We start from the raw sequence: 18,062 nt of genomic DNA, 5'->3' as shown, positions 1-18,062 counted from the left end.
TATTTTTTAAATCTAATTATAATATAAATAAAATACTATTTTATAATACTTTTACAATTTTCAATAACTAATAACAAAAAATTTTAAACATTCTAAACTCAAAAGAACAAAATTAAATATATTAGAAAAAAATAAAATAGAAATGTCATAAATTGTCATTGTACGTATAAACAACTTATATCAAACATTTGTTTTACCAAACATTTTAATACAAGCAACGAATCGAATCAGCTAGTCAAACTAGCTAATTGAATCATCTAACAACTATCAGCTAATTGAATCAGCTAACAACTAACAACTAATTGTCAAACACACCCTTAGAAAAATTGAAAAATTGCATTGTTATTCATAACAAAAATAAAGGCTTATAAATAGGTCTAATGTATATACTCCATAAACTCAAATATAAATAAAATAAGATCAAATCTAAATCTAAACCTATTCAATTTAAAACTGAATATATAAAATATCTCAATATTTTATTTTATTTTAAAATAGTTAGTTACATTCTTTCGGTGGATAGAATTTTTAGAATTTTATTATAAATATTTATAAAATTTCAAGTAGACATCACTAATATTATATAAAAATCCGAAAAATATGTAATTATATTAGAATTTTTAAAAAATAAAGTAAAATAGTAGCAATAAGTTAATGATATTTGACATTGACTTCGACCAAACATCTTAATTTTTTAATCGACACAATTTCAATTAAATTATAATTTTAAATTTGTCTATAAAAATATGAATAGACATCACTAATACTATATAGTGACTTGTCTGTCGGGTCTAGTTTGCAGGGTATTAGGTTCGACCGGAGATTTGCTTAATGCGCACTTTCGGGTAGTGACTACGGGTTTCTACGTCATAAATATATATATATATAGTTAAATTATTCAATTCTTTTTTTTTTATTAATAAATGAATAGAATAGTTATTATGTAACTAGATGTATATATTGTGTATTTTTTTGTTGAGTAAAATAAAACAATTAAATAACACATAACATGTAGAATTTTGATTTTGATTGTACTATTCAAAAAAATAAAAATAAAAATATCAAATCAAACAACTATTTTTCATTTATTATATTACACTAAAATTTAATTTTACATTCAAAATATCACATCAATACATATTTATATCAAATCAAATAACTATTTAAATTAAAAATTTTACTTTTCAAAAAATCAAAACTCAAAACTAAAACTTCACGAGTAAACACACACGTAATTTCAGTACGATGGGTATTGTATTGATATATTTTTTTATGTGATAAAATTGTAGTATATATTATGTGAGATTTTTCAAATGTGTTCGACCATTTTAATTTTGAAATAATACATAATTTGTTGTATAGAAGTATGTTATATTCCGTTATAATTTTTAGTTATAATGCAAGAGGTGTTGAATTTTAATTTACTAACTGGCTTTGTGATGTTTGTGTTTTGTTGATTTTATTTTTATTTTTATTTTAAGATAGTCTATTTACATGAATTCAATTTACTAATAGGTATAATGTGAATAAACACATCACTACCATCAATAATTTTTTGCCAAGTTTTTTTTTTTTTTTTTTTTTCTCAATATTGATTTTTATTGTATGTGTATATAAAAGATATAAGAAAAGCGCGCGCACATATACATATATATATATATTGTGTTATACACTGTGTTTAAATTGTTGAAAAATAATATTTTGGATAATGTTTTTTTACAAAATGTTTAAAAATCACGAGAACAAAAAGTCTACTGCAAAATATAACCGTCATACAATTTTTAGTATACTATGATTTTTAGATTAGTTTGAGTCATTGTTTTAGTTGAGTCTATGAATAAATATTTTCTATAGTTTTTTTTTTTGATAAGATAGAGAAATTGAAACTGAAGAAAAATTAATTAGTCTATCAAGTTAGATTAAGAGACAAAATTAATAATGTGTTAGTTTTAGTTTTTGAGTTTGGATTTTTGAATAGTAAAAAGTTTGAATTTGAATAGTTATTGGATGTGATATAAATATATGTTGATGTGATGTTTTAAATGTAAAATAAATTTGTAGTATAATATAAAAAATGAAAAGTAATTGTTTGATTTGATATTTATGGAGGAAAAAGAGAATTTGAACAGTAAAAAGCTACGATAAAATCCACAAAAAACATATAGGGTGTGTTTGTGTGTGGATTTTAGGTTTTGGGTTTGGATTTTTTAATTGTAAAAAGCTGAATTTGAATAGTTGTTTGATGTGATATAAATAGAGGTTGATGTGATGTTTTAAATGTAAAATAAATTTGTAGTATAATATAAAAAAACTAATTGTTTGATGTGATATTTTTGGAGGAAAAAAAATCTGAATAATAAAAACCGTAAAACCCACAAAAAAACACGACCATAGGGTGTGTTTGTTTGTGACTTTGAGTTTTTGAGTTTGGATTTTTGAATAGTAAAAAGTTGAATTTGAATTGTTGTTTGATGTGATATGAATAAAGGTTGATGTGATGTTTTGAATTTAAAATAAATTTGTAGTATAATATAAAAAAAATGAAAAGTAATTGTTCGATTTAATATTTGTTGAGGGAAAAGAGAATTTGAATAGTAAAAACTTATAATAAAGCCCACAAAAAACACAACCTAATAATTTTTAAAAACTAATCTTACAAAGTTTATTCTATGATATTCTTGAAAGAAGAACTCGTTCAAGAAGAAATTGAAGATTGTAATACGATTCAAAATGTCGAAAGAGAATAATCGAATACCAAATTGTTGATAAAGACTTTTGATATTGCAATTTAGATGAAGTGTCTGCCAAGCATCGAATCTAAACAACCTATAATTTCACTGGTGATAGGTGTTTGTGAGTCTTTGATTAAAATATTAATCATAATTTTGAGTCGATCTAAAAATCTATTATATTATGTTAGTGAGTTATTTGGATATTTTATATTTAGGTTTTGATTGATATCTCCATGGTAGGACATTAGGAAATGCCAACAAAAAATAAAATTAAATGCTCTATGTAAAATTAATAAGTAATTCAACCACCTTGGAATGCAAAGAGAAAAAAACTGGGAGCAACCTACAAAAAAAAAAAATATATAATTTTATTTGTTCTGAAATAAAGTTTAGTCTTACCAACACAAGTAATTACAAAAATAAAATAAAATAAAATAAAATAATGGACTTAAGACAAAAGAAAAAAAAAATATAGTCCATGAAATTTTCAAAGGCAATCTAATCCATTTTTAATGTTGTTGAAATAGACCAGTTTTGAGTAATTTTAAAATGTATGAGTGCAAGATCAACTTAGAATGTGCTAAAAAAATTTTATGAAGATATAGCTGATGTTTGTGCTCCTAAATTATAACATATTCATATTATATATTATAGTTTGAGGATGAAAGATGATAAGATGAATGACTATCACATTAGATTTAAAAATATTTTCAATCAAACTTTTATGTAGGATATGGCATTTGATGAAAGGAATTTTGTGAAGAAAATATTAAAAACAATAAATGTACGATACAACATCAAAGTACATGTTTTAAAAGAAATAGATAACTATTTTTTCTAAAGAGGTGTTCTCCTCGGCTATCGGTTCATATTTTTATTTATTTATTCTCACATTTATAACAATCACAAAATAGTTATTCACTTCTGTGAGAATATATTGATTGCTGATCAAGTTTCCAAAACCATTGACACTATAAGAAATCCAATCTTATCACTAGCTAGTATCATCTTTCGGATAGAGTAAACTTTAAAGGTTATTCTCGAAGTTAATAGTCACGTTCCTGCCATCGCCTTTGCCATTATTTCCACCGATCAAACTTCGGCTCTTGCCACTATCCCTAATCTGGCTAGTCCCATTGTCGGAATTACTAGTTTTATTCCAGGTGGTTACGGTGGATTCTATAGTTTTGTAACTTCCTCTTCCCTAATCTTTGTGACCCAAAATGCTACTTCTAATTTCGTCATACAAATGATTCCACAAGTATAGGTGTCACAACCCTTTAATGATGTTGATTTCAAAATGTGGCAAGAGAAGATGTTTTTCAATCACACTTCAAACTGAATTTGTGATGTTTGTGTTGCAAAACAGTCCAATCACACTAGAGCCCAATGCTAACTATCAAATCCGAGCCAACATCGCATTGTGGGCTCACGAAAGATTAAATAGCTTGTAATACAATTTTATATAGTTTTTTTAATACTCATTATAATGTGTATATAAAGGCCGTCAACGGGTAGTGAGATGCCTGTGAAATGAAATATAAGTTCGAGAATATTGGTTTTAAGATATTTGTTGTAGTCCGATTTGTAGACTATAAGATGGTAGATGACAATGGTTATATTGAACAACTAGAAGAGTTTCAGCACGTACTCTATTCTATTATCAACGAAGATATGGTGATGGAAAAAGTTCATCACAAATATGATGATTGAAAATCTGCCCCTACAAGGTGGAGTAATTTCAAGCACAAACTAAAGTATAGATTGAAATATATAAAACTTGAAAATCCACTTGTTTGAATTCAAATCGTGGATGACAAAAGAAATTAACATAAGGCCAAATGTGAAAAAATCGTCAAAAGCCAATTTAGTCGGTGAGTCTTTCAAAAGTGTGCAAGCCCAACTCAATCCGACAAAGACAAACATAAAACTAAACAATCTAAATTTACGGTTAACTTTAACTGTGAAAAAGTAGGATATCTTGCAAAAGGTTATAATATGTCTAAGAAAAAAGCCGACTTAGAGTTCTCAATTACTCGAGACGCCCCACAAAATTGATAATGAGCTTAGAAATGATTATCTCGTTACTATAGTGTACGAGTTAAATCATGTTGAGAGTCCAATCGTATAGTCATCGATACTTAGAGCCATATACCATATTTGCTCCAACAAGACAAATTTCTCGACATATAAAGAGGCCGAAAAAAGAAAAAGTTGCATATAGGTAATCGTTCAACTTTCGAGATCAAATGAGTGAGAAAAGTGGTACTCAAGATATCTTCTAATAAAGAGGTGATTTTGAATGATGTTTTGCATATGTTTGATATTAAAAAAAAAAAAAAAACTCTTATATTTGACTCGCTACTAGTAATATATGATTTCAAATTACTATTTACACCAGATAAGTTTATTTGAATACGATGTTTTGTGAAAAATACTTTTATGCTAATATTAAAAATTAAGAAAATAAAATAATAAAAATCATGAAAAAAATTATAAAGAGAATAAAATTAAAGTTGTGTTCTTCCAAGCTAAAAATAAATGGTACCGTTCCCCAAAAATATTATCCAACAAATAAATATCATTCACTAAAAATCAACAACTATACATAAATCAATAAATGTCAATAATTCAAACTTACAAAACAATATTGTTTGTAACCATCGCAATTTTCTATATCTAATAACAAAATATTTAAAATTATAAATACTAACCAAACAATATAGACTATGGTTTTTTGAGAGTTTTTCATAGGAAAAATTACGATAACTATCGTAGACTTATGACCAATTATCACTCTTGTCTTTTAATTGTTACTTTATAAAAATATATTTCACATGTGTCATTTTGTTAAAAAATTATTATATCGTGAGAATATCAAATAATTATCAAAAATAAAATTCGATATCAAAATAATTTATCAAAATTTCAATAATCATGATAATTTATCGAAATAAATTCGATAATTACAACAATTTTATCTAAATAAATTCACTAATCACAATAATTTATCGAAATAAATTCGATAATCACGTCGAGTCGAGGTAGAACTTCTCTCCGTAAAACCGAATATGCCCCGGTAGTGCCTCCGATTCGTAGTGCACCGTTCCCAAAGATAAAATGACGTTCGTCTCCGAATTAGGTGGCACCTTAATATTTCGGAGATCCGAAAAATTAAAATAAGAGGACTTGAGCTATATCGGGAGGTTAAGGGAGAGATGATCATTTTCGGAATATAAACCGAAAAGTTGTCGGAAATATTATCGGAAAAGAGAAAGAAGAAGAAGACAGAACTCTTCTTATTGGTGTTTTCGAAGAACGGATGGAGAAAGCCTTTTATAGGCACCTCTACCTTGGGGGAGTAAATTTCCCCGAGTCGAAACCTCCCGGCGGTAAATGCCCGGGCCGAAACCGCCGTAAACGACGTGATTAAATTTAAGTCATAAACATAAATTTAAGTCCGGTCATAAACATATTATTTGAATTTTGAATTTCAAATTGTTAGAAATTTTGGGGGAAAATAATGAGATTGTCTTGTTGATTATCAAAATAAGGAGTCTATATATAAGTAATATAAAACAGACTCGATAGACTCAAATCTAAGTAATCTAATCTATGAATAAGATCAAATTTAAATATAAATCTAAAACTGAATATCTAAAATATCTTAACACCCCCCTCAAATTCAAATGGTATAATAGAAACTATTTTGAGTTTGATAAGAAAGTTGAATATAAACGCAAAACAAAAACACAAATAAAAGTAATAGTTGACTCTCCATCGGAGTTGGAAACGAGATGACTTTGCACCCCGGAGCAAAAAATGAGATGACTTCACCAGAGCCGAAAACGAGAGGACTCCACCTAAGCCGAAAATGAGATGACTCTCCACCGGAGCCAAAAACGAGATGACTATCTACTTGAGCTGGAAACAACATGACTCTACCGGAGCCGAAAACAAGATGACTCCACTAGAGCCGAAAATCATATGACTCCACCGGAGTTGAAAACGAGATGACTCCACCATAGCAAAAAACCACATGACTCCATCGGAGCAAAAAAAACGAGATGACCCCACCGGAGCAAAAAACAAGATGACTCCACCGGAGCCGAAAACGAGATGACTCCACCGGAGCCGAAAATCACATGACTCCATAAGAGCCGAAAACCACATGACTCTACCGGAGCCAAAAACGAGATGACTCTCCACCAGAGCAAAAAACGACAGGACTCCACCAGAGCTGAAAACGAGATGACTCCACCGGAGCAAAAAACAAGATGGCTCTCCACTAGAGCCGAAAAGGAGATAACTCCACCGGAGCAAAAAATGACATGACTTCACTGGAGCCGAAAATGAGATAACTCTCCACCGGAGCCGAAAAAAGATAGATCACAACACCAAACAGATCGCACGCAGGCAACAAACAAACAACAGACATATGACAGATTGATAGTTAGAAATCACATACGTTAAATGTTCATATTATATGCGATAATTGATTTTGATTGAGTTCTACCTAATTTATATGCATATTATTTATTTTCTGTGTGCAAAGGGAAAATATCAAATTTGGCGTAATTGACAGAAAAAGTAAAAAAAAAATTCAGATTTGCACCACCTAGTTAATCATGGTCATGACTAACTATATATGATAATTTAATTAAAGGCCCAAAAGCCCAACTACAAAATAATTATGGAAAAAATTAAATAAAAAATGAAGGATCACACGTTTCAGAAGGGGAGAACGGCCAGAGCAGATATGCACAAGAGCAGAAGACTGACAGACTCATAGATCGTGCAGGAGCAAATCGACAGAGAAGATTTCCCCTCCCACTATGACTTTATCTTTCTCTTTTGTTCTTTGTTATTTGATTATGGAGTAGATAATTTTCTGCTTTGAGGAATGATAATGTTTTGGTTCTTTTGTTTTGGAGATTCTTAATTTTCTTTATAAAAGTTCTTTTTTATTATCAATATTTGTCTAATTCTGAGAATAACGTTTGTGATTGTTAGATTGATTGAATATTTTGGTACCAATATTTGAATTAGTCTGATAATCTAAAGTCAATTCAGGCAGGATATCCGTAATTGTATTCGCACTTGAATAGGTGAGAACCGGGTTGAATAGTTCATTCCCGGTGGTTAGACAATCAAATCTAATTGCTCATCTTAGATAGTAATTGTTTTGAATTGAGTTTTTCTAAATTAGAATACGATTAGACAATCTTTCTTATGGGCGCACCTGAGTTTATTTGTTTAATTAGGAGTAGTTAACGGTCTTACCTTAATACACTGTAAGAAAAAATTGGTTGTCAGAACTTGTTGATAACTATAACCAATTTATTGATACTTTAATAAGAATTAACTTTATTGAATTAATGATAAAACACAAGTGTCATAACTGCATCATTTATCCATTGAGTCAGACATCCCCTTGATAGCTAGTTCTCTTTTAATTTAATTGTTTTTGTTATTTTATCTTCATTAGTTAATAAAAGAAAATTTCTCCCTTTTATTTACTGCAGTAGAACGCGAAAGAGTTAATCACACAATTACTGTGGAGACGATCAATTTCCCTGTATTATATTAAATTATGATCACGATTAAGTGAAATATTTGATTGATCGCGCATTAAATTAAATTTCATCGATTAAATAATTAACCGATTTTTCAACAAATTTTTTTTTTTTCAATTTTCTTCCACTAATCGCACGTCAAGTTCACGACTAATAAAATATCAATACCACGAAATATAATTGTGCTACGGAAAATTCGAATGTGAACCAAAATAGCTCAACAAGTCCCTATTTACCATGAATTCATATAAAACTTACGATGTTGTCTCTATCTTAAATTGATTAAATATTATTGTCGTGTATCTTACTAGCAATTGTCAATATTAATATTTTATTATTATTATTATTATTATTATTATTATTTTGTTTTAAATTTAGCAGGCAAGTGGATTTATTGGTTCAATAATATCCGGACACGTAATAACGTGTGGGGGTACACTTATCTACCACGTGTTAAAGTGATCATTCATGTAATCAATTTACAAAAAACACCTTCCATTAATTAAATATACATAGGAGTATTTGTATTTTAATTTTTTAGTTCAATTTTTTTTTTTTAATTTAAAAAATATTCCGTTTGGACTAATTATATCATAATATTCAAATATAGAAATTAAAAATAATAATAATTTTATATAAAAATGAAGTAGATAAAAATTAAAATAAAAGTATTATTCCATCCGTCTTATAAAAAAGTATCCATTTTTCCATTTTAGTCCGTTTCATAACAAATTATCCATTTTTTTTAGTAACTGTACTATCTACCTAACATTACAAATACCCTTACAACTTACAATATATTACACAAATACCATTACCTTTATATCACACATACTAATAAAATCATTTTAGTCATTTCTATTTTATTTCTACTATATCTAAATATAATACTAATATTTATAAAACCATGTGAAAAAAAAAATGGATACTTCTGGGACGAAAGGAGTATAACAAATTTATTGAAGAGTTAATGTCAAATTGTTTATTATTTATTAAAGCAAGAGTAATCCATTATAGAAGGATAAAATTATTAACTGTAAATAAATTATGGATAAATTTAATAAACGATTAGAAAAAATAATAAAATAATTATCTCTAATAGAAGCAGTACTATATTCAAGTACTAGATTTAATATTAATTTATATCATATTAAATAATTAATTTATAAAATATGTTGATTTGGATGTAATCAATAGTTATTAATAAAAATAAATTATTTATTTTCATAAAATATCAGGATTGAAGTAAAATTTATATGAAAACTCAAATAAAAACTCAGAAGTCTGGAAATAAAACCAAACAAACATATGAAGTTAGGCTTTGTTACCGGCAACAGAAAAGTAGGTTTGCAATGATAAAAAATGAGCTGATTAGACTGAATGAAAGATATAGAAAAAATAATTTTAATAATATTTAATTATTTTAGTTTAATAGAAATATAGAAAATTTGTTTTTATTTGTCTTTATAATTTTCGTTATAAAAATTAACAATATTCTTAAAAATACTTTTTTTTTTTTTAAAAAAACTTGTTTATCATAAAATTTATATTTAACAATTATTCTGCTTAAAATCAAAACGCAAGTCAATTCAGTGTTGACTTTATAAAAGGTATAAAAAACAAAAAAAGTGTATCAACATAATTGATTTTAGATAAATAAATATTTTTATTAATATATTTTTTTAATTATTTACTAATTATATTTTATTTAAATAAAAAAATTATTATAATAGAAAATTAATTGTTATTTATTCGATATATATATATATATAAAAGAATCCAACCAAATAAAGTAAAATTTGAAAGTAGATTTCGAATTTGATGAGTTATATCTAAAATCATGTATGAATTCTTAAGCACTAAATTTACTAATACAAAGACCAAAAGATAGATATGAAACAAAACTAGAGTCTGAAAAAAACTAAAGTCTAAAGTTGTTAAGAATTTTTTTATTTTTTATTTTTGTCCAAGGATGCTACTTTTTCGCCCCGGCGCCTTGCCTATATCAATTCGCCCGCATCAGTTTCGTACGATTTGATTCGATTACCTGATCACGGGGTAACAGTCTGACGGTTACTCCTTGAATCTTCAACCACCTGAGTCGGTTACTTCACGGTGTCCGCCCCTTGCCATACTTCAGACACCCTAACCATCTGAATTGTACCTCCCGACTTTGCGACCAATTGATCCGAGAACAAACGATCTATCGGTCCACTGCACCCGTATTACAGCATTGCCGAATTATACTAAGATCTTTGAATACCCTTTTTGACCCTACGGGCCCAACTTGTCCTTGTAAATCCATGGGTCGAAACCCTAAATTCCACTTTTGATAATTCAACAGTATATATATAAATGCAAAAATTCATAATTTGAAATCAAGAGAGCAAAATCTTTTTTAGTCCCAAAGATGGTTGACTGGGATTGAATACGGCCGTGTTGAATGATTCAGAAGGGTGACTGGACATCCCAAGCAGCCAACACGGCCGTGTTGAGCTCAACAAGGCCGCGTTGATTAGCTTGCACTTCTGAACACGACCGTGTTCCGCATGTTCTGAACATAACCATATTCTTGTCCATATTCACGACCATATTCTCAACACACTCATATTTTAGACCATATTCACGACCATATTTTCAGTATAGTCATATTGTAAATCATATATATTATTATTTTCATTTTTTTGTTAAAATTATTTGATATATATATATTTATAATTCAACAATTATTTCATAATATAAAAATACCAAGTTTTAATGTTTTAAAAATAATTAAAAAATATATAAAAATAATAATATATTAATATATATTTTTAATAATCATCGTTATATCTATTTAAAATTTTTACTATAAATTTTGAAAAATAGATATAACTATGATTATTAAAAATATATATTACTCCCCCCGTCCCACATAATTTGTCCATATTTTTTATTTTCTTCCGTCCCACATAACTTGTCCTTTCTATTTTTGAAAATATAATTATGTACTTTAATCACATTTTAAATTTTAAATTTTATAATTTTCTTAATTTTAATTAAATTATTTACTTATCTTAATCTTAATCTATAATTATTTTTACTAAATAATAATTATTTTTACTAATACACTTTTTAATTACTTAGTAATTATACTTTACCTAAATTCTCGTATCTACGGAGGGAGTAATATATTATTATTTTTATATATATTTTTTTTTCAATTTTTTTAAAATATTAAAAATTGATTATTTTTTATATTATGAAATAATTGTAAAAAAATATTTTTTTGATTTATAAATATATATATATATATATCAAATAGTTTTATTAAAGAAGTTAAAATAATAATAAAAATACGACCTACAATAGGAATATACTGAAAACATATTGAACATACCTAAAATATGGCTGGTTGTGTTGAGAAAATGTGGTGAACATGGTCTTGAACATGACGATGTTGAGAATAGAGTCATTAACATGAGCAAAAACATGGCACGGGTATGAACACGGTCGTGGCGGCTGTGTGGACGCCCAGTCACCCTTATGAGTCATCTAATACAACCGTATTCAAGCTAACATGGCTGTGTTCAGTCTCCATTTGAATGAGACCACATAATCAAAATTGATAATTATAATATTGAATGACAGCAAAAATAGATAATATAATTGAAAAATATAAAAAGTTATTTAAAAAATATAATAAGAAAAATACAACATTTTGATGAATCGATCTAGGCGGGAAGATGTATTACGAGTGAAAAACGAAATAAATAAATTATGAGAGAACGACGAATAAACTAATAGAGAGTTTCAATCAAATAAAAATTGGTGAGAAAAATATTATTGTATTTAAATGATGATTTTTTATTTAAATAATACTCTCAAACAAGTACACTTTACTTCACACATGCGTGCGGATGCCCTCCCTCTATTATCTTTTTTCTGACTTCTTCTTCAATCTCTAGAATTTTCAAAAATTCTGTGTAGCTGTGAGCCTTCCAAATAATTTATTTATTTATTTATTTATTATTATTATTATTATTATTATTATTATTATTATTATTATTATTATTATTTTCATTTAGGCGTTTTTGTTCTAATTGGATTCAAACCTGTGTACTTTTTTTTATTTTTTATTATTGTGTTAGTTTTAATTTAAATTTTTTTTTTTAATGAGAAGAGTTTACATTATTTACAAATAGAATAAAATTTAGAATTTTAATTATATTATGAATTTTGAAATATATTTTTTTAAATACTCCCTCCGTCTTATATCTATGTATCCGTTTGTTTTTTGCATGGAGTTTTATAAATATTAATATTATACTCAAATGCATTAAGAATAAAATAGAAATGATTAAAATAATCTCATTAGTATTGTGTGATATAAAAGTAATAATATTTGCGTAATATATTGCAAGTTGTAAAGATATTTATAATGTTAGAAAAATAATACAATTATAAAAAAGAAAATGAATACACTTTTATGAACTAACCAAATAGATAGTTTGTTAAGGGATAAAATGAAATATTTTTTATATCTATAAATGTAAATTTTATTTTCTATGAAAAAAAATTTAAAAAGAAAAGTACTTTGGGATGGTTCAGGTGTATTCATTCATATTATATAAATATTTTTGGTTATCAAATACGATTTGCGATTTCAAATTTTGTTCAATTCAAACACCTAGATATTTACATATAGACAAATCATCTTCCCCTAAGTTAAACTTGATATTTTTGAAACAATATTTTTTAAATAATACAAAATATGAATCAAATCAAAAGGTACATACATCCAAACACAGCCATGCAAAGGTTCGAGAGAAGCAAAAATGACACACATAAGAGCATATTAAATTATACACTACCCGACCATCTTTTCCGTCCGCCGTGGGAATCTGCAGCCGCGACGAGAAGCTACTTCTCTCGAGTGCGACTATTTTGTTGTAATTAATAATAACGGATTATGATGAAAAACAACAAACTAAAAAAAAAGAAATAAGTAATAGTTGTTGATTTCATTCACTCACTTCATTCAAAAGAAAACCCCATGAGAAGCCTCACAGATTTATACTTGTCCCCCTTCTTGCCATAGAGTGGCACCGATCGGATCCCCGGCCGCAGTTCCGACACAAGAAAGCACGTCTGGCCCCCGAAGTCATCCTTTTCTGACCTGTCGTATTCGCGCACCTCTATCCGCAGCAGCGCCAGCTCCGGGATTCGCAAAGGGAACAAAAACTCGTGATCCCAACGGGGTATCCAGTCGTCTAATATTATCCTTGTTCTTCCCTTCCCCGCATCTTGCGGCAATCCTATTATATAAGCCTGCAATGCAATTATTCGATCAAACATGCTTTCGCATATCTGCAAAAACTAGCATCAATTCAAAATCGTATACTTTCTTCATCCGCCTCTAAGGATCACATTTAATTTTTGCGTCATTGTACTTAATATTAAAAATATGATTATATTTGTATAATTTTTTGTGCGAATGTTCTTCATTTAGTATTATAAGACACTATCGAAAGTATTTTTTTGCAATTTTTTCTTAATTTGTATTACGTTTTGATATAATAACTAATATTTAAAAATCAACACGCAAAAAGTAAATGATGCCCTTAGAGCCGGATGGAGGTAGTATTTTTTTTTGTCTGCCCGCTAACTTATTTATAATTCATTTATAATTAACCAATTTATTACTCTCTCCGTCTTAAATACTCTGCAACATTTTTTTTTTTGATATGTTTCAAACACTCCAATATTTCTAAAATAAGAAATAATTAAGTATACTTAATCTCTATTCCATACTTTATCCCATCACATCACTTAAATAAATATAAAATTTTTTCTCTCGTCATACCACTAATTATCAAATTATCCTATTTAATACTACTCACCTAAATTCTCGTGCTGGAACAAATGTTGCACCATGTTACCTTACTATTTCTTTAGTAATTATTTAATAAATTTTCCATAATACCTACTTCACTTTTTACCTGCTTCACATTTATATGAAAATAGAAGTATTTTTAGCCTTCTTTGTCGGGACAATGTGGCATAAAGAGCTCGGTTAGAGGGAGTATATATATACATACATATATATATATATATAGACCTACCTTTGTGTAGAAGTCGGGTGGCGAATGCTTGTCAAAGTGTGTTTTGCTGAAATCCATACGCCACCCGTCTCCCATGTACACGGTCACCTGCCAAAACGGGATGGGAGTGGTTTATTCTTTCATAATAAAATTGATATTCTCTGCATGTTTCTGGGAATTTTTATTTTTTTGTTACCTTCAATGTAGTTTTCACAGACCATGGGAATTTGGGATCGAAGACCTCATCCTCTGCACTTCTTGTCATGAGAATATTGGGTTTTTTAATGTAGCCGCAGCCTCCGTTCGACCTGAACACTCCATGCATCATCCAGAGAGATTTTCCATATCCCTGTTGAATCACTAGATAAGGCTAAGTCAGCAAGAAATGGAATCAGTTTAAATATTGGAAGAAAGAAGAGTGAATTGCAGTAGAAAATCGTACTTAGAAGGTTAGAGCACTGTAAATTCGATGAAGGCAAACATAGCATGCCATATTTGATTAAACAAGACATTTGGGATTGAATTGTGTTTATGAATATGTGAAGCATGAAGGGATTACTCGAAAATAGTTTCGAAGATCTTAAGAGAAATAGATGAAAACGAAGCTGAAAAAGCTGTGCAATAAATGCATAACAAAGGATTTTGGATCATAGGACAAAATTTAACCTGCATATTGAAGGCGACCATCTGCGCTCCGTGTATCCATCCAGTGGTTGGCCTGAAATTCGATGAAGTTACACGTGTTCCCTTGGGATATACCCGCATCAAGTTGTTCTGAGTGAACCTACAAATGTTAAACATGAGACATTGAGACATTAGGGGAAGTTTAGTGTGGTAAAATGGACATATTCGATCATCAATAGGACAGAAAAGTGTGATATGAGAAATAAATACCTCACTACTTTAGTAGCATATAACGATGCAGCTCTCTCCATTTCTTGTTCGCTTAAACTAAGACGAAGAGCCGTGTCTTCCAGTTTTAAGACATGCCTCAAGCGCTTGTTCTTGGCATTTCGAGCCTGAATGCTTATGAGGCGCTTGTATTCGGGTGCTGCATAGTTGACTGACTTTAATCTCATGCTGTTGCTACTGCACACTGATTCGTCATCGCTGTCGCTCTAAGTTATGAGGAAAGAGGAAAAGAGTAAATTATTCCTACATCATGATAATTCCAAAAAGAATGCAATAAAAAGGTTTTAACACTGTGAAATGCAGACTTCGTTCACACACCTTGTAATCAACTTCAGTTTCATCGTCAGAGTAATCTTTCACCGAAGAATTTTCCTGGTCCTTGTTACTTTCTCCATCCTTATTACTTTCTCCATCCTTATTACTTTCTCCATCCTTGTTGTTTTCACCATCCTTGTTATTGTTGGCCCCGAGATACTCCTTGGGTGGTTTGGTCGACAATATAATTCTATGCTTTAACTCTTCGGGCGAAGGAAATGCCTCCAAGCAATTCCCGGACTCAGGACAAAACAGCATATCACCGAATGTTTGTGTAGCCATCTAGAAAAATATTCAAGTAACTTTGATTTCATATTGCCAAACCAAAAACTGTCAAGAATAAGGCTTTATGAAGGTTCGAAATACCTTACCTCTGCCACTTTAGCCTGAAGCTCTGGAGTAAGGTGATCCTCTAAAGTAATAATGACGGGGTATGGTGAAGTAACAAAGGCATGTTGTTTAATCGACTCAAAACATTTGAGTAGTGGTACAGGAGTTGTCAGGGTCCTGAAAGTCAATCAAATTCATGATTTCTTGAACTTTAAAACTGCAACTACAGATCCAAGAGGTCAATGAAAATATAATCAAGGGACTTCTTGAAAACACCCTTTCAAACAATAGAACTATTGACCACGCCTTCATTTTTATTTTAGTTATCGTCAACTTCATGCCCAGAAAGATTGTAGAAAGGTCAGCGACTAGTATCCTTGTTTAGAAAATCTTCCCCAACGCTGATGGATATCATATATTAGAAGGGTATGTACGGTAATGCTAAACACTTATTTTCAAAAGAATCTAGAAGTACCTTCCATGAAGAACATGTACATTGTCTTTGGAAGAATTTGGCCATAAATCGAGCTCTATTCCTCGGACACCATTTTCCAGAGCTCTTATGATGGGAACATCACTACAGTCACTGCTCAATTGGTTTCCAGTTAAGTAGGAATTGTGACCTGTATATATGTAATAATGATGCAACGGAGCTGTCATATCATGGTGTACCTGGAAATGTATGCATTATATGTCAACAAAAACTACACTCACATAATATACGAACATCACACACACAAAAAACTGTTAAGTACAACTCTTGAAGTTTAATAATCAAACAATAAGTGCCCAAAACAGATGTTTCCGAAGGCGAATGTGAATTCATATAAAGATGTCGAAATAAGTTAAATTCTAATATACTCAAGTAAACTGCTATTGATGGCATCTTATTCATTTCTCATTCCTAAATTAAACTGATATGAGAACTTCAACATCTTTCATCATAAACCATGAAGTAGAACAGATTCTTCTTCTTGTACATTCATGGAGGCGGATGCACATTATCTATTTCATATATCAAAATGACCTTTGGGAAACCTCTTTCAGTTAATCTGGAGCAATATATAATTTACACATTAACAGCAAGAACAGGATCTCATGATCAAACTCCTCCAAGTTTAATTCATCAAATATCAAATCAAAAAAGTGGTTTGGAGATCAATACCCAATCATTGCTTTCGTAGTAAATCAATGGAGCAAAAGGAAAGATACAGAGAGGAGACAGCGACCTTAGGGTTAAACGGTCCATTGAGATCATCCTGAAACAGGAAATAGAAGAAATCATCAAGCGTTAAGCTCAAATTCCGGCCGTCATCGACCGATTTGTTGCGCCTATCCAACACTTCCAGCATTATCCCCCTCGCGTCATCGACGGTCCGCCAATTCTCCCCCTGATACTCCACCAGAAACCTCAGCAGCTGATACGCCGTCATCTCCGTTCCCCCATCGGCGTACCTCGAGAACGCCTGCTTCACGCCCTCCGGCGGCTCCAACTCCGTCGTCTTAAACTTCCGACTGAAGTACCCAAACATCTTGTAATGATTATAATCCGTCCCCATTTTCACACCACCAAAAGATCTCTCACGCTCTATTCTCCTCCTTCTCCTCCAGAATTCCGATCCAATTGCCGATCGCAACAACGAAAACAAAAATCCTCCAAATAATTACAGAAAACCAAATTACCGCTTCGAAATCCAAAACAACCACCGAATTGGTGAGAGAAAAAGGGTGGAAATTAAACAACAACGTCGGATTAGGGATTATCGGCCGGAGAAAGGATCAGAAAACCCAAATCCAACGGGAATGAATAGTTGGTCGGCGATGAGATGAGATCTGCGCAATGCACCTTAATGCACGACTGAATTCCATTCGGCACGGCGCTCGGTTCTCTCGTTTATTCCGTTAATCTTACATTCTGTCGTATTTTAGACTCCCTGATTGTCGAATCACATTTCGACACGTGTACACGTCTCCCGCCATTTTCAACTATTTCTATAAAGTCTAGTCTTCTTAAATTATTTCAATAATAAACTCAAGTGGTTGTTTTAACAATAACATAAATAGTTGACAAAATATTCTGTAGCATAATATTAATAAAATATTATGTCTATTAG

The 18,062-nt window shown here is 29.9% G+C and overlaps 1 protein-coding gene across 1 annotated transcript; it reads right to left on the bottom strand.

Moving 5' to 3' along the window:
- Nucleotides 1-13,038: 13,038 nt before the first annotated feature.
- Nucleotides 13,039-17,830, bottom strand: LOC127256133 (phosphoinositide phospholipase C 6-like). Its single transcript, XM_051281974.1, has 9 exons — nt 17,178-17,830; nt 16,424-16,620; nt 15,990-16,125; nt 15,622-15,900; nt 15,286-15,509; nt 15,058-15,175; nt 14,588-14,740; nt 14,413-14,499; nt 13,039-13,618 (listed from the first exon to the last, which is right to left on the bottom strand). Exons 1-9 carry the CDS (start codon nt 17,505-17,507, stop codon nt 13,325-13,327), a joined length of 1,818 nt encoding a protein of 605 aa, XP_051137931.1. The 5' UTR covers nt 17,508-17,830; the 3' UTR covers nt 13,039-13,324.
- Between the last annotated feature and the right edge of the window lie 232 nt (nt 17,831-18,062).

This window comes from Andrographis paniculata, unplaced genomic scaffold (genome assembly GCF_009805555.1).
Source record: "Andrographis paniculata isolate CXL003 unplaced genomic scaffold, ASM980555v1 Contig55END, whole genome shotgun sequence".
NCBI lineage: Eukaryota > Viridiplantae > Streptophyta > Magnoliopsida > Lamiales > Acanthaceae > Andrographis > Andrographis paniculata.
Note: the sequence above shows the minus strand (reverse complement) of the source record. Positions and strands in the feature narration are given on the sequence as shown.